Source organism: Pyxicephalus adspersus, chromosome 6 (genome assembly GCF_032062135.1).
Source record: "Pyxicephalus adspersus chromosome 6, UCB_Pads_2.0, whole genome shotgun sequence".
NCBI classification, from domain to species: domain Eukaryota; kingdom Metazoa; phylum Chordata; class Amphibia; order Anura; family Pyxicephalidae; genus Pyxicephalus; species Pyxicephalus adspersus.
In genome coordinates this window covers 75,451,073-75,477,400 of record NC_092863.1, presented here as the reverse complement: position 1 = coordinate 75,477,400, position 26,328 = coordinate 75,451,073, and the positions used below count along the sequence as shown (strand labels likewise).

Sequence of the window (26,328 nt, the reverse complement as noted above, 5' to 3'; positions counted from 1 at the left end):
ACTGACAGAACATCTAAAGGAGGAGGTGGGAACATTATCACGACCAGTATACATATTCAGCTATCGATATCGTTATTACATAGAATGTCAGAGCATCTTACCGTTCAACTTTTTTTGAGCAGCGTAAAATACATTTATTGAATTACATTAAAATATGAATAACTAAAGTCTAAAATTATCTGTTTAAAATATTATATTTAAAGATATAAATGATTGAATAATAATAATGCTGTTGATAAAATTGTTAAAAGCGTGTTTGTAACATTTTTCATAAAACCATTAAAATACATATATATATGAGAACAACAGTAAATAATATCTTGGAGGTTTCAGGAACAGCTTTACAATACAAAATCCCCATACAACGAGTTATCGGCGTTAATAGGCCACCTATAAAACATAATAAATAAGTACAAATGAATACAAACAAATGAATAGTATGGAATAAACACATTGTTAGTAAATTTCAGTCCATTACACACAGCCTGTTTTGCTGCTTTCAACACGCTGCAATGTAAAAAGATTTAATACCATCTATGATATAAAACACACACAACCTTCATAAAATTCGTTTTTTCAGCATTCATGGGGTTAATTATCTCTGGTGATCATGTTAGTCCACCATGGGTGGAATATAGGAGGGCTAGGGGGAGGGCGGTCGGCAGGCGATGGGGGAGACGTGGGATGGTCTTGGGAGGGTTTATGGGTGGAGGGGGCGGGAAAAGGGTTGACCTGTCACTTTTAGTTTGACGAAAAGTACATACGCTTTGCTACTTACACATGTGTAGTAAGTACACCATGAAGGCCTCAGATTTAGGAATTTGAGGACTGTCCTGCAGGCTTCTCTGATCCTTCTAAGGTGTTAAACATAACTCAGTAGGTACAGGTATTTAAAGATCTGCAGTAAACCATCAAAAAGGGCACTATACCTATAACATTTTTAAAAGCTTTCATTTTGATTGTGTTTACACATTTCAGCCATTTTTTTTCAGGAGCAAAAAGCAGAACACAAAAAGATTTCCCAGCAACATTAACCCTTTCCTTCATCCATCACTTATACACAGTGTATAGAGCTCATTTTATCAAAAAAACTCAAAATCCTGGACCAGCTAAGTTTTACAGTAATGCTTCATTATGACAGTTCTTTTGAATAAAATATAAAGAATTGGCATATATCGATCAGAAGATAATATAGAAAGTTTAAAAAACTATTTGTGATAATCTCATGAGCTAATATTAGGTAGGATTAAAAATATTTATTTATTGCTTAAAGATAATAGCAGTTACAATGTATGTAAAATCTAAAGTTTCCTTATCATTTAACAGAGCAAAGCTTTGACTTCTTCTATATTTCCTCTCATTGGCTATCAGTAATGTATTGGAGAAGGGGAACATATTTCTGGTTGTACAAAGGGACGAGTGTGCCATCCAGTGGTGGAAAACTGTTACTGCTTTTAATAAACTGATCATGTAAGAAGTTTGCATTCTATATACACTCTACAGTAATATAAAAATAAGCACATCATTAAAAAATGAGTGAACTTTCCTAGGTATAATTTATTTACATTTAGCAATCAGATAATCTAGCTCATATATTTGACTTGTACTATTATTCTCCAAAACCTAATTCACCTTATTTTAACATCTCTATGCACTTTAGACCTTTTGGGAATAATGTTTCCAGTTCGTTACCTACATGATTTTAGTATAACCTAGTAATATTATTAAATCTAATCTATATCTTTGAATCAGATATCTCAGATAAGGGTGGGATGTTTGAATGAAAGAAGAGCAAATAATGCAGAGCAAATAAATTGAAGCTGGATGAGCTGTTGCTGGCTTTTTTAAACCGGCCATATGGTGGAAATGTATTAATGTGCCATGGTTAATAAGGTGGGAATTTTTAAAGATTAGGATTATTGAATAAGAAAGGATTCCACTCAATTTTACAATAGCATGACACGCCCTGCGGTCGGTGTTTATTTGGAGCAAATGACAAAACGCTGCAATTTTATTGTATAGGGCGTAATTTCTAAACCTTCTTACCTCTGAGGAATCCTTAAAGAGGAACTAAACTGATAACTGGAAGAAAAAACAAAAAAACACCTACTTTCAATCCTGCTGGGCAGTCTGATCCATCCAGCGTTGTGTTGCATCAGGTCCCGCATCATCCCGACATCCATTCTGGGCACCGCCGTCTTCTCCTCTTCTTCAGTCTTCTTCATCCTACGTCACCCGATCCAGGCGCGAGATCGAGTGACTTAGGATAATAAAAAAAAAAAAAAAAAGTTGACAATTTTGCTGCACATGCGTGAGATCAGCAATTTTTTCTGTTTTGAGTTAAGAGGGTGACGTAGGTATCCCGGGAGGCTTTGCGGTCCCATTCATTCTTGATCGCTTAGGTCAGGGGTGCCCAAACTTTTTGCAAAGAGGGCCAGATTTGGGGAGGTAAAAATGTGCGGAGCCGACCAGTCAGCAAGTACTCAGGGTTAAGGTGGTCATGGTCTGCACGGGTCTCCTGCACAGCACAGGCCCACTAGGGTGACATGAGGGATTCCCTTTGCACGGAGTCCAGTCAGTATTGGAATCAGAATGGGCGTGGTCCATGCAGGTCCCGCACAGCAGACACCCATTATGACGATGTAGGGTATTCCCTGTTCACACATGGAGACTCCTGTCCTGCAGATTATGACTGCTGAGTAGCGGGCCGATAATTGCAAGGCGGTTGATCAACTCTAATGAAATATAAATAGTTTATACACGTGCATTTTATACTGTGGTCAACAGTGCTGGCAGGCCGCATACTATTGATTTTATGACAGAGGCTGCGGGCCGGTAGAAATCTGAATGTGGGCCACAATTGGCCCCCGGGCCGGACTTTGGACATATCTTGCTTAGGTGTTGTGTAAAAGTGTATGTAAAGTGAAATTTCTGAGTTTATTCATGCTTTAAATAATTTCCCTTGCATTAGTGATCAGTATGCCACGTTTACACACAGATAATAAGGTAATTGATTTAATTAATTTCCAAATAGTGTTTGCCCTGGAACTATACAGGCACTGTCATATGGAAGGTTAATAAGGCAGAAACCCCTGACAACTTCCGGAGGAACCCTATTATTATTATTAATATTATTAAAGAGGATTTATATAGAACAACATATTACGCAGCGCTGTACATTAAATAGGGATTGCAAATGACAGACTAATACAGAAAGTGATATAGGAGGAGAGGACCCTGCCCCAAAGAGCTTACAATCTAGTAGAACCCTAGTTGAGAATAACAAAGATAGCGAATAATTTTATGTATTTCTATCTATGTAAAAAAAGATATAGAAACAGGTTTAGAAACATTTGAAAGAAGTTGTGTTTAAAACTGTAACGTGGAGAATATAGAGCAAAGTATGTATTTTCAATAATCTCTTAATTCTACTTTTGCATTTACTACTATATATACAAATAAAACAAATCAGTGACATCCTAACAAAAAAAGTCAAGATTTTTAGGTATTTTTTATTGCATGTTACATTTATAAATCATTTTTAAATACATTTTAGAAGTTATGTTTATCAAAATATCAATAGTAGTGATTTGAGCTATACAAACTATTCACATCATAACAGAAAGGCCAATATGTATTACCTTCTACTACTCTTTTGCTTGATTGACAGATAAAAGCACAAGATAATGGTGCTATAATATTTGGCATGTTAGTGCTGTACAGTAAATAGCTAAAAAGGAACACATCCACTTGAGAATTAAATTTAGAATTTGCTTATTTTAAATCACTGAAGAAATACCATCAAGTTAAGTAGTAAAACCTATACAGCCTTTTTCAATTAAGAAGTGTAAAGTGCAATGACTAGCTGGAAAGTTACAGTAAACTTTACCAACCAGATTCTGCTGCAGTTAGATCAATAGAAGATGAATCTGATTGGCTGCAGAGGGTTGTTAGCTTTCCAAATGCTTCACATTAATAAATAAACCCAAAAAGCTAGAAATTACAAATCTAAAGTGACTAATATTTTGCCCAATATATTTAACCTCAGTACACATACTGACAATATTTCCATTTCATTAATGTGGTCAATAATGCATGTTAAATTACTCCTTGTTAAAGGTAGTGTCACCTCTATGAAACTTTGATGTATTAATTATAATAAGACCCTTCACCAAAGAGGCTGAGTGAAAAAACAATGGCCAGAACATGCAAATAAGAGGAAAATCAGATGGAGAGGACATGGACAATTGCAGGTTGGGGGGAAAGAAATATGGTCCAAGGTGCATACTAGTGTAGTGCCAGCACTCCACTTTGTTCACAATAAGGCACAAAGATTTGAAGTAGAGGTAAAGGGGTTCAGTAAACCCTACAAGAAATGCTCATTCAGTGTACATGGGCCTTGAAATAAAATTAAGCAGACCTTGACATGGTGTTATATATTTAACTGTTGCCTTTTAAGTCCAAATGATTCTGTACACTTGTTATGAGGCCATAAGAACAACAGTAGGCACATATGTACCTAGAATAATGAAAAACTATAGGATAGGTGTCTAGAAAAAAAATATAGAAAGCAATTCACAATTGATGATTTCCTAAACACAACTAACTCCAACAAAGTGAACTAGGTCATTATCTACAGCTGATCTACATGAACACAAGTGTGGTTTTGTATGGAAGCTGTAGCAAATGGGGTTAGATTGTTGTTTTTGCGTTTTGCTTACACACATCCAATTGGATCTCTAACCAGACAATAGTGATGTTTGATTGTGATAGCCAACCTTTCTACAATATTGTGGTATAGACCTTGGCTGTCTCCAAAAACCTTATACAAGAGGAAGCAGTCTCCTCTATAGAATTAGACCACCCGGTGAGGTTCTCCTCAATGTATGGCATCATATCAGACGTTAGCTGGTTCAGGTAATTTACCTGTAATAGAAAACACACACAATAAATGAAAGCACTAGATTTCTTTACATATTGGTGTGCTAACAGGAAAATGTCTTAGAACCAGCTCGAATATTATTCTGTGCAGTGTTGAAAGTGAAACAAGGATATGAACAGAAAACAAGAAATACCACTTGTATTTGATCAACATGGTCTTTGAGCTATGGCACCTGTAAACGGGTATGGACCAGAAAAGTTTCTGCATGTTAGCTACAAGACTTAAAGCAGAACTAAACCTAAAAATTAAAAGATTGCAACTAGGTGAGGTACCTTCTGCAATAAAATTGCTTTACCATTGCTCTCACAAGTGAGGGTGCCCAACATCTTCACCCGAATTTCTTCTTGAGTCGAGCATCTTGATTGGCCAGGCCGACCTAACTTTCACACAGTGTGAGCTCAGTCCTGACAACTGCAGGGAAAGCCAGAATGCATTGGATATCCCAGTATTTCTTGACAGATGAGGACAGATCAGGCAGGTTATTATGTTTTATTGCAGAAGGGACATCATCTGTCCCTTTCTGCAACAAAAACCTGCCTGATCACTCATTTTCAAAGCGGAACTTTAGATTCAGAGATAAGTTTAAACACAAGGCTTTCTTTACAAACATACCTGACATTCATCCTTTCCACAACTGTAAATCAGAAAGCCAGCACATTGGACCTCACTTCTCAGGAATTCCAATGTTGGTGGATAAGAAGCCAAAGTCACCGATCTGACAGCAATGACATAAGGATCACTGGATTGGAAAAACAAAACACTTGAAATTTATCCTCAAAGACAATGTTAGAAACCATGGCTATTTCCCAGAAGTCTGGGCTTGTTTAAAATTTTATTTTGGGAAAAGCCTGCTATGTTTTATTCACTATCCTCATTTTAGTTTGGGTTTTCCCTTACTTTACAACTGGGAGAGACAAAAATACATTTGTAGGAATGATTGAAAAGCCCTTAAATTGTTTTGCTGCCCATTGATTTCTTTCCTGCTGACAACAGTACTCCCTTTATTTTGTGCAAATGCTACAAGGACAAAATCAGAAACAAATTTCCACAATGTGGTTACATAGGGAACAAAAGCTGTGACTCACCCATCTTTACATGAAGACCTCCGAGACATCAGCACCACAAAATCTCTGGACTTGCTTTGCTTTACAGGAGGTGAAGTTACATAAAAAATCTTATCATCATCGGTGGCAGTTTCAGCTACTTTACAGCTCCTGCAGATGAAGTGCAAACATAAGGATTCAGCTTATTTTACTTTATAACAAAGTGCTGGAAACGTAAACAACTTGCAATATGTTCTAGACTGAACCACATTAAACCTTGACTTAAATAACAGAGACACTTATAAATGGAGGTAATCTACTAGTCCAAATTTGGCAGAAGACAATAAATTATGCTCAATGATTTAATGGCATCAACACCAGGCTAAGATTTTGTTCTTTTTTTTTTACTATGGAATAAGCAGAGTCTATACCCCAAGGCATGATAAAAGAAGGCACCTGAATCCGTCCACATCCAATACATTTCTACTAAATTAGTTTTAGACAGACTGATCCCTAAAGTCCAATTTCAGTCTTTAATGTGAAATATTATTTAAAGCTCCTGCCAGTTGCTATGCAAAGCCTCTGAACATAATACAGGTAGTCCCCGGGTTACATACGAGATAGGGATTGTAGGTTTGTTCTTAAGTTGAATATGTATGTACCGTATTTTCCGGCGTATAAGACGACTGGGCGTATAAGACGACCCCCAGCTTTTCCAGTTAAAATATAGAGTTTGTTGCACTTAAAAAAAAAAAAAAAACAGTAACAAAGAAAATTTTTACTTTAAATAATAGAATTGTCTACCCGTCTATGTGAAGTAGTCACACAGGTCCACCTAGTGGCTGATTTGTAAATCACAATATTCTTTAACACGCATATAAATCTATACCGCATGGCTCACAGCGTTCCCCCGAAGCTCTCTGACGGCTGACTCTTGCTAACCCGAGCTCGGATCTTCTCCCCGTTCAGGGGATTGGTAAGTACCCGGCGTAGAAGACGACCCCCGACTTTGGCACAGATTTTTCGGGGTTAAAAAGTCGTCTTATACGCCCGAAAATACGGTAACTCAGAACAGGTATATTATTTTAATAAATGTAATTAGGACAGATGTTTCTCTCAACATATGATTAGGCAGCATGGTGTCAGTTACTGTAATAAATCCTCACTGTGATTTCACAAACAAAGCAAAAAGAGCCTGGACAGTCATTAACTTCTGGAGCAAGCTGTGCTTTGATATGCCAAAAGAAACAACTGCAGTGTTTGTCTTGGTCATTAAAGTGTTAGAAGAGCTTGCGGAAAGAGCTCAGTTTCAGCTGTGTTTAGAAAAAGATTTTTTCTACAAGTGTTGCAAACCCCGCCCCCTTCCAAGCCTCAGTCCTGCACATGAGGGAGCAGGTAAGCCTCGTTTGTATCTAGGACTCCTCCGTATGTCGGATGTCCCTAATCCAGGGACTACCTGTATAGCAAAAAAAATTTCAAAATATTTTTGGAAATAAAAGTTATAAATCAGGAAAACAGGTTAAGTCAGAAGAAATAAAAACTTTTTTTTATCTTGGGGCTTGCTCACACATATTCCTCCAATACCCAAGCAAGTTCAGTGACAATTCTACTTTCAAAAAGATGAGGATTGTTTTAAAAACAAGTTTTCCTTATTATAATTTTAATATGCTGTAAAACTATATTGTCTTTTTAAAGTTTTTTTTCACTTGGAGCATGTTTTCATTACAGAGCGTAAACTTGAAAAATTGAGCTGTATTTTTATGAAAATACATTTTTCAGTTTCACAAGTCACAATTTTCCAAAATGTATACAGTGTCGTATGTTGTGACATGCCATGCATTTCTGCCTTCATGCAGAAACAGGTAACAGATACAAAAACGTTACTCCTTACATTATCGTTTTTATGCTTACAAGTAGTGCACATCCCACTGTGGTCGCAGTCCAAGGTCAGACAGCAGCAGATAAGCCTGACTTGCATTTAAATTCACTTGCATTTCCACTTTTATTGATAGTATATCATTTTCTTCGTGGGTATATACTTTTACCTGACAGAAAAGGCAAAGAAAAATGTCTACATACATTTCCTTACTTAGACTGCAAGAATAAAGTCTTTCGATTTAGTTTTTCAAAACCGTTTTACCAAACAAAAGAAAGCAAAAGTATTATCTCCAATTCTGCACATTTACTGTATATGCTCAAATATTGGCCAAGATTTTAAGTCCTTATTAATGCTGTTAGAAATCAATTCTTGGTTTGTACTTTAGGACGCACTAGAAGATGGTGCTGGGTCCTCAAGTAAAATGTGTAACAGATTCTCACTGTTTAAAAAAAGAGTTTGTTACCTTTTTTTAAGTGGACACAGCGCCTTCTACTGGTCAACAATGCACGAAAGATCATTTAAAGAGCAAGTACCATATCATAACCAACTCAAAAGTGCATAATACTTTTAACTGTAAAGCGGGGGATATACACCCATATGATTTTATTTTTTGTCACCTTTCAAGAAAAAAAAAAAAAAAAGGATACAACGTGGCACTTAGGTCATGTCCTGTAGTAGTTGATTACTCCTGATGTAGAACATATAGTCGGTTTCTTTTTTCTTATTGTTTAAACAAGGGATGTTTTTTTTTAAAAAAAGGATACAAAGTGGATATATGTATTTGTGTTAATATAATCTTTCTATTGATTATGGTTTTGCTATGCACGACCTTATTATTTGCCTTAAGTTTATACTTGAGAAAGCAGTTGTCCTGTATTTTTAGGAAAAGATAAACACCTCTTTATATTTGAGTATATATGGTACTCATTCACTTAATTTTTAGTTTTACTGAAGAAAGGTTTCCTGTATAAAATGCTAAACCATTGACTTATGTTATTCCAAAAGCTTGCAGCTTCAATAACTTTAGATCTTTTTGTCAGTCATTATACTTTTCTGAAATCTACATATATTATTCACAAATCTATGTAAAGTAGCAAATGAATATAACAATTTAAAAAAAAAAGAAAAAATTACTTTCATTTGACACACTTGATTAGCAAAAGGTAGTCTCATATCCTCCTTTGGCTTACAGTACCATCTGTATGCTGATGACACCCAAATCTATTTAATGTACAGCGCTGCGTAATATGTTGGCGCTATATAAATCCTGTTTAATAATAATAATAATAATAATATTAATAATAAAAAGACAGCTTCGTCTATAGAGACAAAAATTAGAGTGTTATTGGGGTAATTGGCTTAGAGGTAAAAAATCCAGGAACAATGTTATAAATGCGCCAGAGAAACAATGAAATATAACCATTTTTGCCAGATTTGATTAGTTTAAGATATATTGATAGTATTTTGAGCTTACGAGTTTTATTGGACTAACTGATTAGATGTCCAGACATAGTGTCACCTCAGTGAGGACAAGAGTCTTTTTGAAATGTCCCTGTGCCTCTAATGAAAGCCTTGAAGGGATATATGTTTCATTATTTCATTGGTCAAGGTTTAGTATTAAAACAATATGAAAAGTAAACACTAGAGGGCAGCAGAGTATTGAATAAAATTTCAATAGCTTCCATAGCTTTTGGGATGCCATAGCCTTCTAGAACACTATAAATTATTTTGTGAAATGGCTTAAATATCTCAAATTAAGTTACAAATGAAGGTAGTCTAGTAATAACCTGGCTACTTAAGAGACTCCGATCTTTTTTAGAGTAAAAGATTCTAAACATAATAAGAATCAAAGAATGTGTGCTAATACAGAAGAAAAAAATATATAAATATAGTTCTTCTGTTAAGTTTTCTAGTCCGAGTGCTCCCAGTAAATTCTGTATTATTCTACTCCATAAAACTGTTCTCATTTTCATTAATGTGACTGTTGGTTTAAGCACTTATTAGTGGAAATCCAGGCAAAGTATGGTGTGTATATATATATATATATATATATATATATATATATATATATATATATATATATGAAAAAAAACACTTTTGTAATTGTTAAAAACATAATAATTTATATCAAATTTAATATAATGCAACCAATGGATTATTTTAGGCAAATACTCAAACACTATTGGAAGAATCATTACTTTTTGTTGGTGAATGCACTTTATTCCAGGGATAGGATTTTTCCTAGAATTAACCTTTTTTTAATGGGTGTTTCTGCAAATTTAGAAAAGAATAAGGAAAGTAGCGGCTACAGATAATCAGCAGAGAGTGTAAAGGGTTTGAAGCACCAGTAAGAAAAGCGAAAAACAATAAATAAAAGTCAATCTCAGAATTAAAGGAAAACTTACAGTTTTTTTTGTGTTGCTCAACTCCCATCCATCACTGGTAGCGAGAAAGGTCAGTGTGGCAACATTGTTGTAACTTAGATAAGCCTGGGACAGCGCAAAAAAAAAAAAAAAAAAAACAACAAGTCAAAGAATTAAACATGATTTTAGTTTTTTTTCTTATATTTTCCTTTGCAGCAATAACAGATTTAGATTTAAAATTACCAACAGCATAAATGTCTGATTATTTATTATACATAATTGTATACCACAGATTCTGAAAAAAAACACACACACACACATATATATATATATATATATATATATATATATATATATATATATATATATATATAAAACATTTCTACATTTGTATTCAATAAAAATGAAATTTAGCATATGTAAAGCTTTGTGATAACTGAACAACCAGAGCTATTACAACACATAATTACCTGGTTGCCTTTTTCCCATGGATGAGAAATTGGCTTTTCTGGTTTACTTGACAAAATATACTTTCTAGAAAACAAGAATAAAAAAGTTATAACTTTTTAAATCCAGTGTATAAATCGAAACATAGTTTTGTACTCATCTCTAAGTTGCAGCCTTCACATTCATATATCCGAGGTTTATTATATGTATTTGCTGTTTAAATGGTGCATTTTGGAGGTGGTTAAATATTGCGCGTGTCCTATGTGTCACATGAAAAGTAATGTAGGGCCAATGAGGCTTCATAGGTTACATTTATGGTGGTTTTCAATAAATTAACAGGAATAAATATTTAACACATTAAACAGACCCTAGGCATGATATTGCCTGTAAATTACAATATTTGGATAATGTGTAAATAAGATCTATGAGCATTGCAAATCATAGGTGACCACCAAACAGAATTAAACTTTTCATAATATCTAGTACCTGGCCACACGTATTTTCCTGCGTGCGATGGCTCCACGAAACCTTCTGATACTGTCCTAAAAAGATAAGACGAATGCTCAAGCAAATAAATATATCCCAAAAACCTAGGACACAGTCTCTGCAATTTTCAGAATTTACCATTTTTAAAATGTAAAAATTTACTTTATTTAGAAAATTCAAAGCGTATGTTTAGCTAAAACTTTTTTTTGGGGTGAAGGAGGAATAATGCAGGGGAGGGTTTGAACCCAGCAAACGCCTGACTCCTGGTGCAACAGGAAGTGAAAGTCTTTTACAAATTGAGGCTTTTTGTTTTCTGCTTGCTGGACATAATATTCCCTGTATATAGGCCCTCAGGATATATTTGGTAGGCTCTCAATTAAATAAATCTTTGGGTTCCTATTTATTGATTTTTTAATTTTTTTTCAATCCATAGTCAAAATGACAGTATAGGAATATTTATTAGATACATATTAGATTTTAATAAAGATCAATGCCTTCATTCATTATAAGTGGTCTTTGAAGAGGTGGATATTTATTTCCAGTAAAACAATCCCAGCATACAGTTGCCAGGCATGTTCTCAGTCTGGCCAATCAACATGGCTGAAGATTCCAAATAGTAATAGAAGGAAGAAGACGGCGGAACCCTGCAACAGAACCAGGACAGGCGAGTATAATGGGGATTTAGGTATATGCTCACCATTCCATCACAGCCAAATTGAATTTGGCAGACCATGGTTTATGTGAAAAAAAAGGTAGATGATTTATATTGGTGATTTAATAGCTGTGCTGGATAATTACAATATGAGTTTTTAAAACAAAGGTGCAGTTGTCCTTTAAATATTGTAATCAGCAGTACACTATGAAGGCAATGACTTTCAGATTACTACCCTTATATGCTACAAATATAGGTACCGATATCATGATGGCTTTAATAGGCAACGGTATGTGCAATGGTAGAGGTACTGATCTCATGTTGGCCTTGATAGGCAATCCAATCTATGCAATAGTTGAGGTTCTGATTTCATGTTTGCCTTGACGGCCAATCATTTTATTGTCTTAAAAATAAAAATATATGTGGCACATTTTTAGCTTAACATTATTGAAGTAGTTGACTATTTTATCAAACATTTTAGAACAATTTAGAACATTTTAGGAACCCATTTTAATATATTTCTTCTGAAATAAATATTAATCAATGTAGGTAATCAGCAAATGTTATCTATAGGTGAACACTCTTGCTAGCACACCACTCCATAATTATGATGTGGAAAACTCACAGGGTTTACATTAGTGTTACAGTTTCTGTTTTACACAATCCATGAAACAGAAACCTAAAACATTGCATGTTGGGTTGCTGGACAATTCCAAATATCATCTGAACAGTACAAGGAAAACTTAACTTTGGAGCTCTACCTACAACAGATAGCTGGCCGCCTCTATAGCTATTACCAGGCTTCAGCAATGTCTAGATAAAGCCGAACATATCTCCGATAACAGTAACAACCTGTTCTTCTATCGGAATAAATAATCGGACATGTCATCTTTATTTTCCTGTTGGCAAACTGTTTGTTTCATCTTTGTACCTAATTTAATCATTAATGCAATAATTTTTTTTAAATCATAATAGTTTCAATCTAGACCCAATAAAGTCAGAGGTTAATTCCAGACAGACACTTTCAGGACCTTCAGTGGTCTAGTGTGTTTGTGTCATACAGGATGGCTGATGAAATTGATTTCACTTTGAAATTGTGCCAAAGCAGAAAATCATTTGCTCACTGAGGTACTCAGGTGAAATCTGAGAAAAAAAAAATTGTATGAATAGCTCTGGAAGAATCACTGTTATGCCTTGTGTGTTTTTTTCCCAGTATTTCTGTATCACTTGGATAGATAGATATATGTGTGTGTGTGTGTGTGTGTGTGTGTGTGTGTGTGTGTGTGTGTGTATAAGCACATTTATAAATAATAATATACATCACTTTACAAAGTCCATAGTCATATCACTGTGTCTCAAAGGGTCGTACTTGGTGGTTATAATGCACTAGACCCTCCCAATTATCTGCAATGAACAGGGTGAAGCAAACATCCATATTTAAAGAACATCAAAATTGTAGATCTCAGAAATAAAATTTGTTAAATGTCTTGCAATGTACAATGATCTACCATAAAGAATATCTTTTCAGTTACAATTAAAGTTCCATTTACAGCATGCTAAAATAATTGGGTCACATGGAAAACTGGGAATGGACTACAAAATGCACATCAATACATGAAAATGCAACTTAAAATTAATAAAATCTACTATTTAACAGTTAAATTTGGATCAGATTCTATCATTTTCAGGTACCAATAAAAAATAGAAGACTAAAATTTCTAATTTCAGCAGTTGCATTGGTTTGTTGTGTCTTATGTCTAAATGACCAAGTTGTGGGTTTATATAAATAAAATAAATAAGCATATCCATGTTACATGAAGGGGTTACAAGTCTCAGTGTAGCAGCAGTCTAAGCAAAATACAGAAATACATCCAGGACCTCACCTTGGTTGAGGCTTTGACTCTGGGGAACATTATATACTGGTTGTCGGCATCCAAAGCTTGATAAATGAGAAAAGCGCTATTAATGTGGCGGGGTTTGCCCTTCGTCCACTCCTCGCAGTTATAAGCTTCCACTCGGACACCGACCTCGACACTGCAATAAAGCACACATAAAACCAAGATAAACAATATTTTCAGATCTCAGATATCTTAAATTCCAATGCCAAAGCTGATATTTCATTCATTTGGATCAGCTGAGAACAAACAACTTTGTTCTCGAACTTCTGCAAGAGGAAATGAGCAGCTGTGTCCTTCAGACACTACACTTTAAATGAGACATTTTTCTGTATAAAAGATGAAGGACCCCTGAGATTATATCATAGACATCGATGAGTGGTACTGGTCGTTTTTTTACAAGAAATTCTAGTACACATCAAGTCTGTCTTCATCCGTAAAGTGTTTTATCTGCTGCAGAGGCTCAGGTGGCTTCATTGGACCACTAAGTACAATAAGAGGGAAATACTACAGGAAAAACTGGTTAAAAGTATATAAAAATAAAAAGCTGCACCAAAGGACTTCTGGGCAATACAATTTCTAATTGGTAGGTCTGTAAGTGAACTTCCCCATCACTGGGTGCTAAATGCATCAAATCGGCTCTCCTGAATATGAACACCTACCAAGGATCCAGGTAAACACTGCATCTACCCAGAAGTCATATGCTACCAGAAAATGAATAGCCCTGGAAGAATAATTATTTAGGTATTGATTTAAATGATTAGTTAGCAAGATTTAATATGGAAATCAAAAATTAATTATTTTTAAGTAGTAACATTCATTGTTAAACAATTTAGAGGACTTTATCGCCAACTTTCTTTGCAGCTGGGAGATTGCAAGTTGATGCTGCCGGCTGCAAAAGGAACGGATGTTAGGTTAATAAAAATGTTTCTTTTACCAGGACCCATCCTTTACTATAATGATTATTCACCAAGGTGCCATGGCACGTGTGTGGTACACAGCTACATGGGTAAATTGCCTATATGGGATATGGTTTTCTTACACTGCACTGATGACAGCTGAAAAGTAGGAAATGTCTGTATACAGTGTACAGTAAATGGCTCTTATACATACATATTTTTTAAATATTTGGCTACATTTGCACCATGCATCAGTGGTTATGGATAAGCATTTAATAAGCACTTATTAAACTTTAACAACTAGATAAATGCAAATGGAAATACAAATAAATATTACAGCTAAACGATGTACACTGCAACCACAAAGGTTACTTGAAACTCTTGTATTATTAACTGGATTATCTTATATAACCTGATTAGGCATGAGTGAGAAGGCCTTTGACAGTCTTGCAAAATTTTCCTCGAACTTCCGATGGGCTAACAAAATTTCAGCGAACCGATTTCGCGAATTCCATTAAAGTCAATGGGCCGAATTTAAACATTATTAGCAAAGCCCCTATACATGTTGGAACCGCCAAATTTGCTAGGTATGTGTAGGTAGGTATGTGTATGAGAACAGTGGCAATAAGGAAAATAATACAAAAGTTCCAAAAGTTTAACACAGAAAAGATTTCTGGAAGTAGCATCAGATACTTTTATGAATATACCAAAGTGCTTTATTGGTTGATTTAACAGTCATAAAGCAAGCAAATAAGAAATACTTGTCAGGGTTTCCCGAAAAAAAAATATTTCCAATATTTTGACATTGCTTTAGTATTTGTAGCACAATTTTGAAGTGTGGTTATAGTTAATTTTTTTCTACTATTATTATTACTTTGTTTACAAGCACATGGAGCTATTAGATCTGAGCATATGATGGAACAACTCATAAATCAGAGGTTGTACCTATAACCAAAATATTTTTATCTCTGTGCTGGATAGTATAGAGAAGCTTTGTCAGTATATAAAATTAGTATAAAGCTTTTAGAAAACAATGCTATCAATGGAAATACTTATTTATCCCTAATATATTTTCTTACACAATACATTTATTCCTAAATCAGAATCTATGTAAAACTGACCCAGGAGCTCAACTGGTAACGAGATAGGGCACTAATTACCTCAATTAAAAAAAATTATGTATGCACTCCTGTATTACCTTTTTTGAAACGTGTTATTTACAATGGCTCGAAACACCAGCCGATCACCAACGGTTGACGGTCCTCTGAATTTGAACATATCCACAGATTTAAGGACTGCATGGGTATGACACAGGCGACTGCACAAGGAATATAAAGAAATTATGTTTTGATGGTGTCTTTATGCATAGAAGGAGTTATTTTATCATTTTTTGATGGCATAAACCGTCATATAAATGTACCCATTATACTGACACCCATACTACCCATTATAAATACACAGTGTATTTTTTTATCTCAATACTGAAATATACGACCACTAAAGGGAAACAATATCTGCAAAAAAAGGTGGTTATAAAATCACACAGTATACATTATCTAATGAAATTTACAAAGAAAAGCCAAAAGTCTGGTCTTTTTCCTAACAGTTAGATAAATAGATTAACACAACTGAATTTCACAAGCTTTATGAGTCTGTATGTAAAGTAAATATTTTTATAGCATTGGATGAAGTGTCAAGTTTCCTCTCCACTAACTTTTTATTGATATCCTTGTACCCTGCTCCTTCTACTACCAAGTTGTATAAAATCCATTTTTGAGTTGTCTCTAGAACAGGTGGTGAAAATAAATAATTTACATACAAACAAAATTCTTTAGCCATGTATATACAGTAGAACCTGATTATCCAGAGTACCTGATAACTGGCACCTGACAGCTCCACTTTCTTGATTGGTCCTGCAGCCCTAGAACACGTCACAGCACTGCATGGGCTGCGGGAGCAATCAAGAAAGCGGAGCTGTCAGCAGAGCAGAGCTCCACTGATTGCTCCGCTCCGTGATTGGCTGAGGAAAGGGAAATCCTGATGACGCTTGAGCTGCCACCAGGGTTTCCCTTTACTCGGCCATTCAGCACTAGAGGTAAATGGGGGCAAGTCTCCCCATTCAAGTCTGGTGCTGAATGGCTGAGAAAAGGAAAAAGGAATTACCTTATTTACAACTTATCTTATTAATTTATCTACACTTCCAGAATCGGTCATTTCCCGTGGGTCCCGGATAACCGAGGTTCTACTGTACTTTAAAAAAAAAAAAAAAAAAAAAAAGGAACTTGCTAGAATACATATGTAATTGGTTGTATGTTTTTCAGGGCCTTCGAATTATGTGGAGGTAAAGCAAAGATCAGGATGATGGGCCTAAAGCCCTCTCCTTTTCAAAAGGAACCGGGGATGGCAGCCACATATTGATGCTCACACATTCACTTTACTACAGAATTATGTGCAAAGAGCAAATCACAGCATGATAAATGGGACAACCAACCAGACCAATTGGGAAAGTTGATGAGTTCATTACCAAACACAGACAATGTAGACAGATGTCTAAAAAGAATATACAATTATACACTGAAGTGTACATGATCAAACAAATGAGATTGGAGACAGCTTGGTAATATCTTCCCATTTATCTGCACATATTATTACACTTGTCAAGGACTTGTATCTCTGCCCATCCAGTCCTGAGATTTACACAACCCAGCCAGGTAGAGGACACCATCTGCAGTTTAGAAATGTAATGGTATACTCTTTAAATTGAAATACCGGCAGCAGACAGAGTTATCTACCTGCTCTTCCTCCTATTAGTATGTTCAATGTCAATGCTTTTGCATGCTGTCCTACTTATTGTCTTTTACTATAGTTCCTCCATTTCCCAGTCTAATGTATAGAGGTTTACAATTGAATTCAAGTATTACCCTAGCTTCATAATTTAGGAATATTAGTTATCTGCATCACAGTGCTGCTATTCATTCTAAACTGCTCAATAGCACACCTTTTAAAAGAATTATGATTCAGTGTGCGCTGTGCTACTGCTAATATAGCATATATATCTTCTTCTGTCTTTTGAAACCATCACAACTTCCCAACACTACATATCTCTACTCATATTGTGTGTTAATTCGTCCACCTACTAGATTGTAAGCTCTTCGGGGCAGGGTCCTCTCCTCCTGTGTCAATGTCTGTATTTGTCTATCATTTGCAACCCCTATTTAATGTACAGCGATGCGTAATATGTTGGAGCTATATAAATCCTGTTTATTATTAATAATAAAATATAATGTAATATAATGTACTGGGATCCCTACTGGTATTCTGCCCCAGGTATATAAACCTTACAACAGGTAATGAGATCTGAAAAAATGTTACAGTTAATATTAAAGCTTTATTTATTGCATGGTTTCCCTATTATCCTTCACCAGGCTCCTGGGGATCCTAAAAACAAAAAGCTGCCAAAACTGTATAAAGGGCAACATAAAGGGAAAAATATACAAAAGGCACAACTAGTTTTAAAAAGAATAAAAACAACAGCACATAAACAAAAACACCCAATTACAATGCAAAAAGTCCAAGCAAAGAGTAAATAAAATTCAGCAGATATAATTCAGCTAAGCAGAACCCAATTACTAGAAATAGCTCCCTGTGTTACACAAGTCCCAGCTGTAGATCGAGTTCACTGTATTTTAGGAATAAAACACAGGTCTAAAAGCCAGATGCATATCCATATTAGCCTGGCCAGGTATAGATCCCAACCACCTACCCACCCATTACAGCGCATGCACAGTGCACACTCCAAATATTTGTGAACTCAAAATCTATTTTCCAGTATATTTGACATCATGGCTAACTGTTGCAAAGATTCTTATGGGAAGACCTGCCAAGAACAGAACATTCTAATTTGGACTGACATCGGCAAGCCATTACAGACTACTGCTGCTGCTGCCATGTGAAGGTGTGCATTTGGCAGGTTGACAGTTGTTAATTGTAAGGCAGTGGCTTAATGTTTTTAGCATGAAACAGAAAATGTTGTCACTGGCAGGCTGCAAACATTTTTGCAATTAATTGACAAAATAAAAAAAATATATGTTTAAAATAATGTACGTTAAAAGATGGTCCGTACGATAAAAGATGTGTAAATGTTGCTCTTGCAGGCCTCCTTATGAACATATAAGTTGCCTGGCTGTGTCTGACCAAGCACAAGCATATTGTAAAATGAAATAAACGCAAACTAGCACAGACATTGCTATTCTATAGAAGAGATGGGGATTCCAAGGAGAGGCGTCCTCCTGTATGGTCCCCATAATAAATAATGGTTAGGACAGATGCTAGATTTTCCCCAACAGTGATTGGGAAAATCTAGCATCTGTATTTAGCTTAGGACAAAGTTGAAAGGAAAATATCAGCATACCAGCCTGAGAACAAGCATTCTCAAGTCACGGCTCCTAGTGTTATGTCATTGTATATAGGAAATCTGTCAGATGATGCCAAGCCTTAAAAAAGATTTTAGGTTTGCGTGCATGTTAAGAACTACAAACTGTGTCTTCATGAATACAGGGCACTGGAAAACCATATCCAGCATATTAAAAATGTAGAAAGTGAAATATAAATTCCCAAATGACCTTGCAGAAATGTTAGCCACAGTTTCCATCCAAGCCATGATCTGTCCTCCAAATGTGTTCCCTTGATGGTTTGCATGGGGTGGAAGAACCAGCTCAATGCTCTCTACACAGGTGCTGCCTGTGGGGACCTTATTGCTGTCATTCTCCCAATCTGGATCTGCAAAACAGAATTAAAATATTTGCCCAACTCTAAAACCAATATGGGTTAGAAAAAATAGCAGACAAAAATACATTTTTGATGTGAAGCTATTTCATTTTATGGAAAAAGTAAAACCTGACACAATGGACATTTACTGCCAAGAAAAAGTATGTTTTCGGGCAGTTTACTTGACCACAGCATAATCAAAGTAGAGCAAACAGGGGTTTTGTGGCTAAAAAGTATTCTCAAAATACAATACCTAGCAATCATTGTATGGATCCCATAAGATATCAGAGATCAGTAAATCGTCAAATTAGGACTAGACATATTGCACTATATACAATCGGTGGACTAGTCAAAAAGTCCCATCAAATTGGGATCCGCAAAAAAGGAGTTAGTGAACCGCATACGTGTGACCTTGTTACCCGACGCCTTTTGCCCGATGTGGGCTTCCTCGGGTTAATCGCACGTTAGTGGACATAGTCATGTACTAGAAATATTATAAATATTTGCAAACATAAATCAGTAAATATGTAGTATACATATTGGTAAAACAATCCAAAACAAATAACCAATATTGATAAAAAGAAGTGTGAGGCACTGAAATATTACTATTGCTAATATAATAATAATATACTACTATTGAAATAAAAATCACTGATTTACTGATCTCTGCTTTCTTGTGAGATCCATAAAATGGTTGCTATGTATAATGTTTTGAGACTTTATTATTAATACATTACGTTTTTGCCACAAAACCCCTCTATTTGTTCTATTTTGTTTAGGTTACTGATCGGGGTTGGCAACACCTGTTAAGGGTAAATAGCATGTGTTACAGATTTCCCATTGACTCCACTACTACACCACTGTTGCACCCTCCTTTACTGGGCCATACCATTTTAAATTATGGGGGAACTTGGAAACCAAAGTCATTGGCTCAATCCATTGTCTTGGCTTCAGAAGGTGTAAAGACTGCAAATTGTGCCCTTTCAAAGACTTGATAGCCAAAGTATGCACATGACCACTGATGCAGAAATCTAAGCTTTGTGTTGCATTTCCTTCCTGGAATTATTGGGGTCATTTAAATGTTAAGCAATGTCAATCTTCATCTTTACACTTCTCCACCTTTAGTGTCTTAAATAGGAATGAGCAAGCAAATTTTTTAAATTACCAAAACCTGTAGGTGAGAACAGCCTTTGCAAATTCCGCCTGCGAGACTGAATTTTTGGGACCCGCAAGACCTGATAGGTGACAGCTCCGCTTCCCCGATAGCTCTTGCAGCCCTTTACTAGTTGTATGTGTTCTTGGATAGAGTTTGTCTAGAGAAGTTTAGAGAAACGATTCAGAAACACACACTACAGGGCGGCACCAGCAATCAAGAGAGCGGAGTTTCTCTATCCAGGAACACAGTGTGAGTCTCTCTGGCTGCTTATGAATGAATGCAGTGTGGGAAAAATCCTCTGATTTTTCCCACGGCTGGGTTCATTCATAATGGCAAGCCACATGACTCACTCAGAGGAGGAGTATCATGGCTGGATTTATGAATTATGAATGGCTTGCCCTCATTCGGACCTGTAGTGCCCTGGGATCGCTCACTGACAGGAGGATTCCCATGGCTGTATTTATGAATGTAGCCGTGATCATCCTCCTATAGTTATTTCAGATGGTTTCGCCGAAATTTTGCGAACCCATCCGTACTCCAAGGAAATTTTCACGAGAATGCCAAAGGCCATCTCGCATATCCCTAGTCTTGACTGAGGCGAGATCTGTCCCTTCATGAAAGCTGCCTACTATGGCTGGACCAGAATTGGGTAGGCATTATCTTCTATGGATCAAGATTCCATCATACAGGCAGCAAAGTGCCCATTCTTTTGATGCACAGAACTCCAAATTATAATCCGTAATCTTTTTTACTTTTGTAAAACAGAAATAGTGTACATAAATAGCTACTAATGCAACAGGAAACATATTTATTTGTATGAATGTGTCTCACAAACCATAAAGAGCACAGCTGTCCTCCATCAGATTGTTATAGGACACTTCATGGTACAGTCGGATTCGCCTCCTTTCTGCTGCCAGACTGTATTCCAAGTGATCTTGTGGACTTTGCAGCTTGACAGGTTTTAGATTAACCTGTGAAAAGATTAGAATGGAAGGCATTAAACTTTTTTTTAGATTGATATCATTGCATAACAGTACAACAATTAGAACGAAACGTATCTTAGTACAAAGCTCTAAGAGCACTTACATACCCAGGGCTGCACCTGGCTGAATATTAGTATGTGGCTAGGTATCATTTACAGAAGCATAGTCTCTTTCTTGTGAATCAAAATCAGGGGGTTATCTCCCCCACCCTATGCACCCATATTGACCAATCACATTTATTGATTTGTTTTTAGAGCATAAAAGAGTGAACTAGTCAATTACCTAGAGTAACAACTGCACATGTTCCTTGATTTACTTCTCAAGCTTTTGTCATTAAATATGATGGTGTCTCTATGTATCCAACAGACATACAATAGGGGAACTAAAAAAAAAAAAAAAAAAAAGTTTTGGCTAAGGCCGGAAGGACCGTTGTGCCATAGGTCTCTTGTGCCCAAGAGGTTCTGGTATCTTATAAACAAAAAGTTGTTATTCCGATTCCACTAAAACATTTTATGAAGTATGGGATCCCTGGATTACATATTACTTGCCTTTGGATTTCAGCTGGTTCTTACTGACCATTTACTTTTTTATTATAAACCCTGCTCTGGAGCAATACAGAGTTGATGTGTGGATTTTTCCTCTTCCCTCTCCAGTTACCCTACTGCTTGTCTTAATTTTTACACTTGCTACCTTTTAACAATACCCCACTTTTTCACCTGTTCGTTTCTACTTTTCCCTCCTCTGTTTTGCTCTCTGATCAGCTGAACATTTTAGTTTTTCTGTGGTATGCTACCATAATATACACCCATTGAGGGACAATAAAGAGCCAATATCAAACAATCCTTTTATGTGTATTTCAATAACAAATTATTTTTTTTGTACTCTACACATTTATCCACACATTGTATGGGGGGTTACAATGTGTGGGTAAATGTAGAGTACAAAAAAAACACACACATTAGGGAGGTAATGTGTGTCAGTTTTACCATAATTAACTTGTTTTGTTGTTTACTTATACCCTAATGAATGAATTCCCGTTATTTCTCCTTTTACAATTGCTACCTGCTCGTTTATTATATTGTCTTGAAAATGCTAATAAAATATGATTTACCAGTAAATAAATAAAAATCCATAGAAGACAGGGACAAACATATTATTCAAGTTTTGACTGTCTGTCATAGCCAGTGCATAACCTTGACTATTCATGTTGGGTTTGTTTTTACATGACAGATTTTTACACATTAATTAACATGCATATTCATGTTTGTTTTTTGGAAACGGTTTTGTTAAAACAATATGACATAAAAAAAAAAAAAAAAGATCCATGTGCACCTTCAGGTGAAAGTTTTAATTTTCGGCCACTAAAAACGTTTTGAGGTTATGCCAATAAACCCGTTCAGCCTCACAGCAGCCTCTGTGTTCAGTATTCTATACCAGTCTGTTACAAGACAGAACTTGAAAATATTACAGAACTGCAGCAAGAAAAAAAAAAAACAAGTTTCCTGCCCTACTAGACATTGCTGCCCTCTGTGATAGAAATGTGTAAATCTCAGGGCTAGATGGACAAAAATACAAACACATTTTATTTGTGGTTTTAGACATTTGCTTGGCAATATTTATTAAAAAGTTTGGCAGCTTCCATCTGTGCTTTTTCCATTGGTATTTTACCTCTATACATATAGAATACAAAGTATTGAAATAAAGGGGATAAACACTTAAATTGTAAAGCCAAACACAAGATAACATGTTGCAGTTAATTATTAAAGCTCCTGTCCTGTAGTTACCTTGTGTAACTTTGACCCCGTTTGTAAAATGAAGATGACCAGAAGATAGTAACCCTACAGTCACCTTTACCTTACTTAGATTAGGAACAGAGGACAGCCACAACAATTACAATGTAAACATCAACTTTTAGTGAAATATTAGATTGAGAACTTTAAATGCGCACATGCTGAACATTGTTATGATTTTTTTTAAACTTCAACATATATGCAGCTCTCTACAATAAATAGGGGCTGCAGATAAACTTGCATATATAACAAAAAAACAAACCCCTCTCCCATAAAAAACAATTAAAACACATTGATACAGAAGGGAAGATTTTCCTTCCCAATTCATGTTATGGTTTTCATTAGTAGGTCGTTGGAGCATTGTCCCATTGTATACAGGCTTTCCAATGTAAGTTGTAGATGAGTTGTAAAGTGATTTGAAGGTAGAGTACAGCAATATTTGCCCAGGAAGCAGCAGATGAAGAGTATTATTATTTGTTGTTGACGTTTTGGGGGTCTCTGGGGATAAAATGGAACATATTTTGGAAATGTTGTGGCAGTAATATTGGCAGGACCTGGTGATGTTCTGGATGTGGTGGGTCAAGGATAGTTCAGAGACAAAAGTGACACCAAGACAGAGGACATTAAAAAGTGTGCCCAAACTATGAAATAGTGCTGATGTGGTGTCGACCCTGGTTGGACGACCCTGGATGATCGTGGGCTTACAGGAAATGGTTGGATGACGATTAAATCATTCAACAAATTGACACAGAACAAGAAGCGGTTTCTGCCCTGACTATGAAGACTTTCTTGCCCATTAATATTTGCACTAGGTCGTTACGAGGTCTCTTAATGATTGTAGGCTTATGGGAGGAGGTTGGACGGCGCTGGATGATATGGGAGGAGGTTGGATGGCACTGGATGATATGGGAGGAGGTTGGATGGCGCTGGATGATCCTAGGCGCTTAAAGGAAAAGATTGGATGATAATTAAATCATTCAACAAATTGACACAGGATGAGAAGGGGCTCCTGTCCTGACTATGAAGTTGTCTCATTGTAAACGCCCATTAATTATAAGGGGTGGTTCTGGAAAAGTGTGGAAGTTGCTTATTGACACACAGTTATTGACAGAAAGTTATTGTCACTGTTATGGAATGGATATTAAAGTTGGCCTGGGCAAATGAGATGTTGCATGAAGCACTATAATTTCAAATGGATTTGTCCCACTGTTGCACTGATGAAGTTGTGCAGGGTCTAGGTATGCATTGGGAAAGTTTTTTCTTTTCCCTATTGCTAGCAGGTTTATCTTATGCTGATCTGTATCTGCAATACAATAGGGATAAAAAACATCTTTGAAGATAAAGAAAAATTCTTGCACAGAAATGCTGAGGGTTGTGTTATATGGTACATTACATACAAGTCTACCAGTTCCAGAATTTTGTGCATTGGTTGATTATTTTGGCCAAGACCTAAAGCTTCCCTTCTATTTGAACAACCTGTTCGTGTGTCTAATATCTACAATCTACATATTCTGGGGATCCATGCAGGACCTGTGTGAGCTACTAATAATATTTTTTATATTTTATGTCTTTATAGCAAGAAAAGATCATACCTTTTTACCTCCAGCTGGTTTGGCCACATATGTTGAAAATGCTCTACAAACGTGTTTCTGGGTATTTGTTTGTGGATCTTCAACTGAAACATTAATACCAACCTGGAAATTAACAAAGGAAAATATCAAAGTTAAAAAAAACTGTAGTCAGTAACATACAGACAGTAACATACAGGCAGCAATGGTTAGATGTGTCTCAAGGGTCCAGGACTCCAACTCCCCACTGCTGCTTTTACATTACACCCTTTGATGCCATATACTAGCCTCCTCATACAGTATGTTTGTCATAAGGATAAAGCATCATGAAAATCGCTTTACGGTAAGGCACTCTGCAATAAAAGATGGTCATAGCAATGAAAAACTGGTTTAAATACTAAAAGATGATGTAAGTGGAGGTTACAATAAACCATTCATTGACAGTTTTGGGGGCATTGTGTACACCAACGTTTGAATTTTTGTGAATGTTTATTATTTTAGGTTTAGATTTAAAATTTTAAGAAGTACCCAAAGCTGGCCTTTAACTTAAAATGATTGCAATGTAAGAACTTTCTTGCTGCTGACATTCAATTGACTTGTTTTTTCTCTCTGCAATAGACTCCAGCTGCCTTCTCCACAATTAGCCAGTGATTATGGCACAAACACTTAGATCAGCAATTTAATGTTATTTATTTGTTGCCCGTACATCCCTTTACACAAGTACTAAAACTCAGCTATTACTATTTAATATAACATTTTTAGCTGAAATAAATAACACAAACAAATGATGCCGATATGGCTTAGCATAAATGTGCATCTAAGTCATTTGAAAATGCAGAGCAAGTGAATAATAAAGTTCTTTCACCTCCATGCTCGTGTTAAAAGCTCGATTCACTTTTGCTTTAATGCAGATTTGTTGTCCAATCCTGAAAAAAAAAAAAAAAACACTCATGAAAAAATATCTATATGACAATATATAGTCAATATTAGGATATAACATATAATAATATTAATAGCAGGGCAAATATTTGTAATTATTACAAAATAAGCTGAAAACTTCAGGCAAGAGATAACTGCAGACTTGTCATTCAGAAACGTGAATTTTATACATAGACACCAAGTCTAGAAAATCCTTTCATTACCCTTACCAAACTCACACCATATCTATCTGTTTTCAAAGTTAAAGTATACTTTAAGCAATATTTTAGATAGATTTTTTGGATAGGGTAGAAGAGGGTTAAAACTGCTGCAATGTTTTTTTTTCCCAAGCCACTTCTCTGTAGACAGAAAGTAAGAAAAAATATTTTTCCAAGAGGAAATCCCTTTTTAGAAAATTGTATTTTTTTTTAACTAGAGCCTTTAAAAGAAGATTTCCTCTTTATTACTGGTTTGGAGGCAGCAAAAATGTTACATTTACCCTCACTCTCAGTGATATGAACAGGATAGTTAAGTGAACGT

The 26,328-nt window shown here is 35.7% G+C and overlaps 1 protein-coding gene across 2 annotated transcripts in view; it reads right to left on the bottom strand.

Moving 5' to 3' along the window:
* Positions 1-3,492: 3,492 nt before the first annotated feature.
* ACOT12 (acyl-CoA thioesterase 12) overlaps positions 3,493-26,328 on the bottom strand; it is a 31,356-nt gene continuing 8,520 nt past the window's right edge. For both annotated transcript variants that reach the window (XM_072416206.1, XM_072416205.1), the window contains 13 exons: positions 25,736-25,796; positions 24,895-24,996; positions 21,365-21,500; positions 19,229-19,385; positions 15,805-15,924; positions 13,696-13,846; positions 11,161-11,216; positions 10,698-10,761; positions 10,270-10,353; positions 7,897-8,030; positions 6,028-6,156; positions 5,555-5,681; positions 3,493-4,926 (listed from right to left, as the gene is read on the bottom strand). In XM_072416206.1, coding sequence (XP_072272307.1) covers positions 4,783-4,926; positions 5,555-5,681; positions 6,028-6,156; positions 7,897-8,030; positions 10,270-10,353; positions 10,698-10,761; positions 11,161-11,216; positions 13,696-13,846; positions 15,805-15,924; positions 19,229-19,385; positions 21,365-21,500; positions 24,895-24,996; positions 25,736-25,796 — 1,465 coding nt within the window. In that variant the 3' untranslated portion in view covers positions 3,493-4,782. The remainder of the gene's footprint in view (positions 4,927-5,554; positions 5,682-6,027; positions 6,157-7,896; positions 8,031-10,269; positions 10,354-10,697; positions 10,762-11,160; positions 11,217-13,695; positions 13,847-15,804; positions 15,925-19,228; positions 19,386-21,364; positions 21,501-24,894; positions 24,997-25,735; positions 25,797-26,328) is intronic.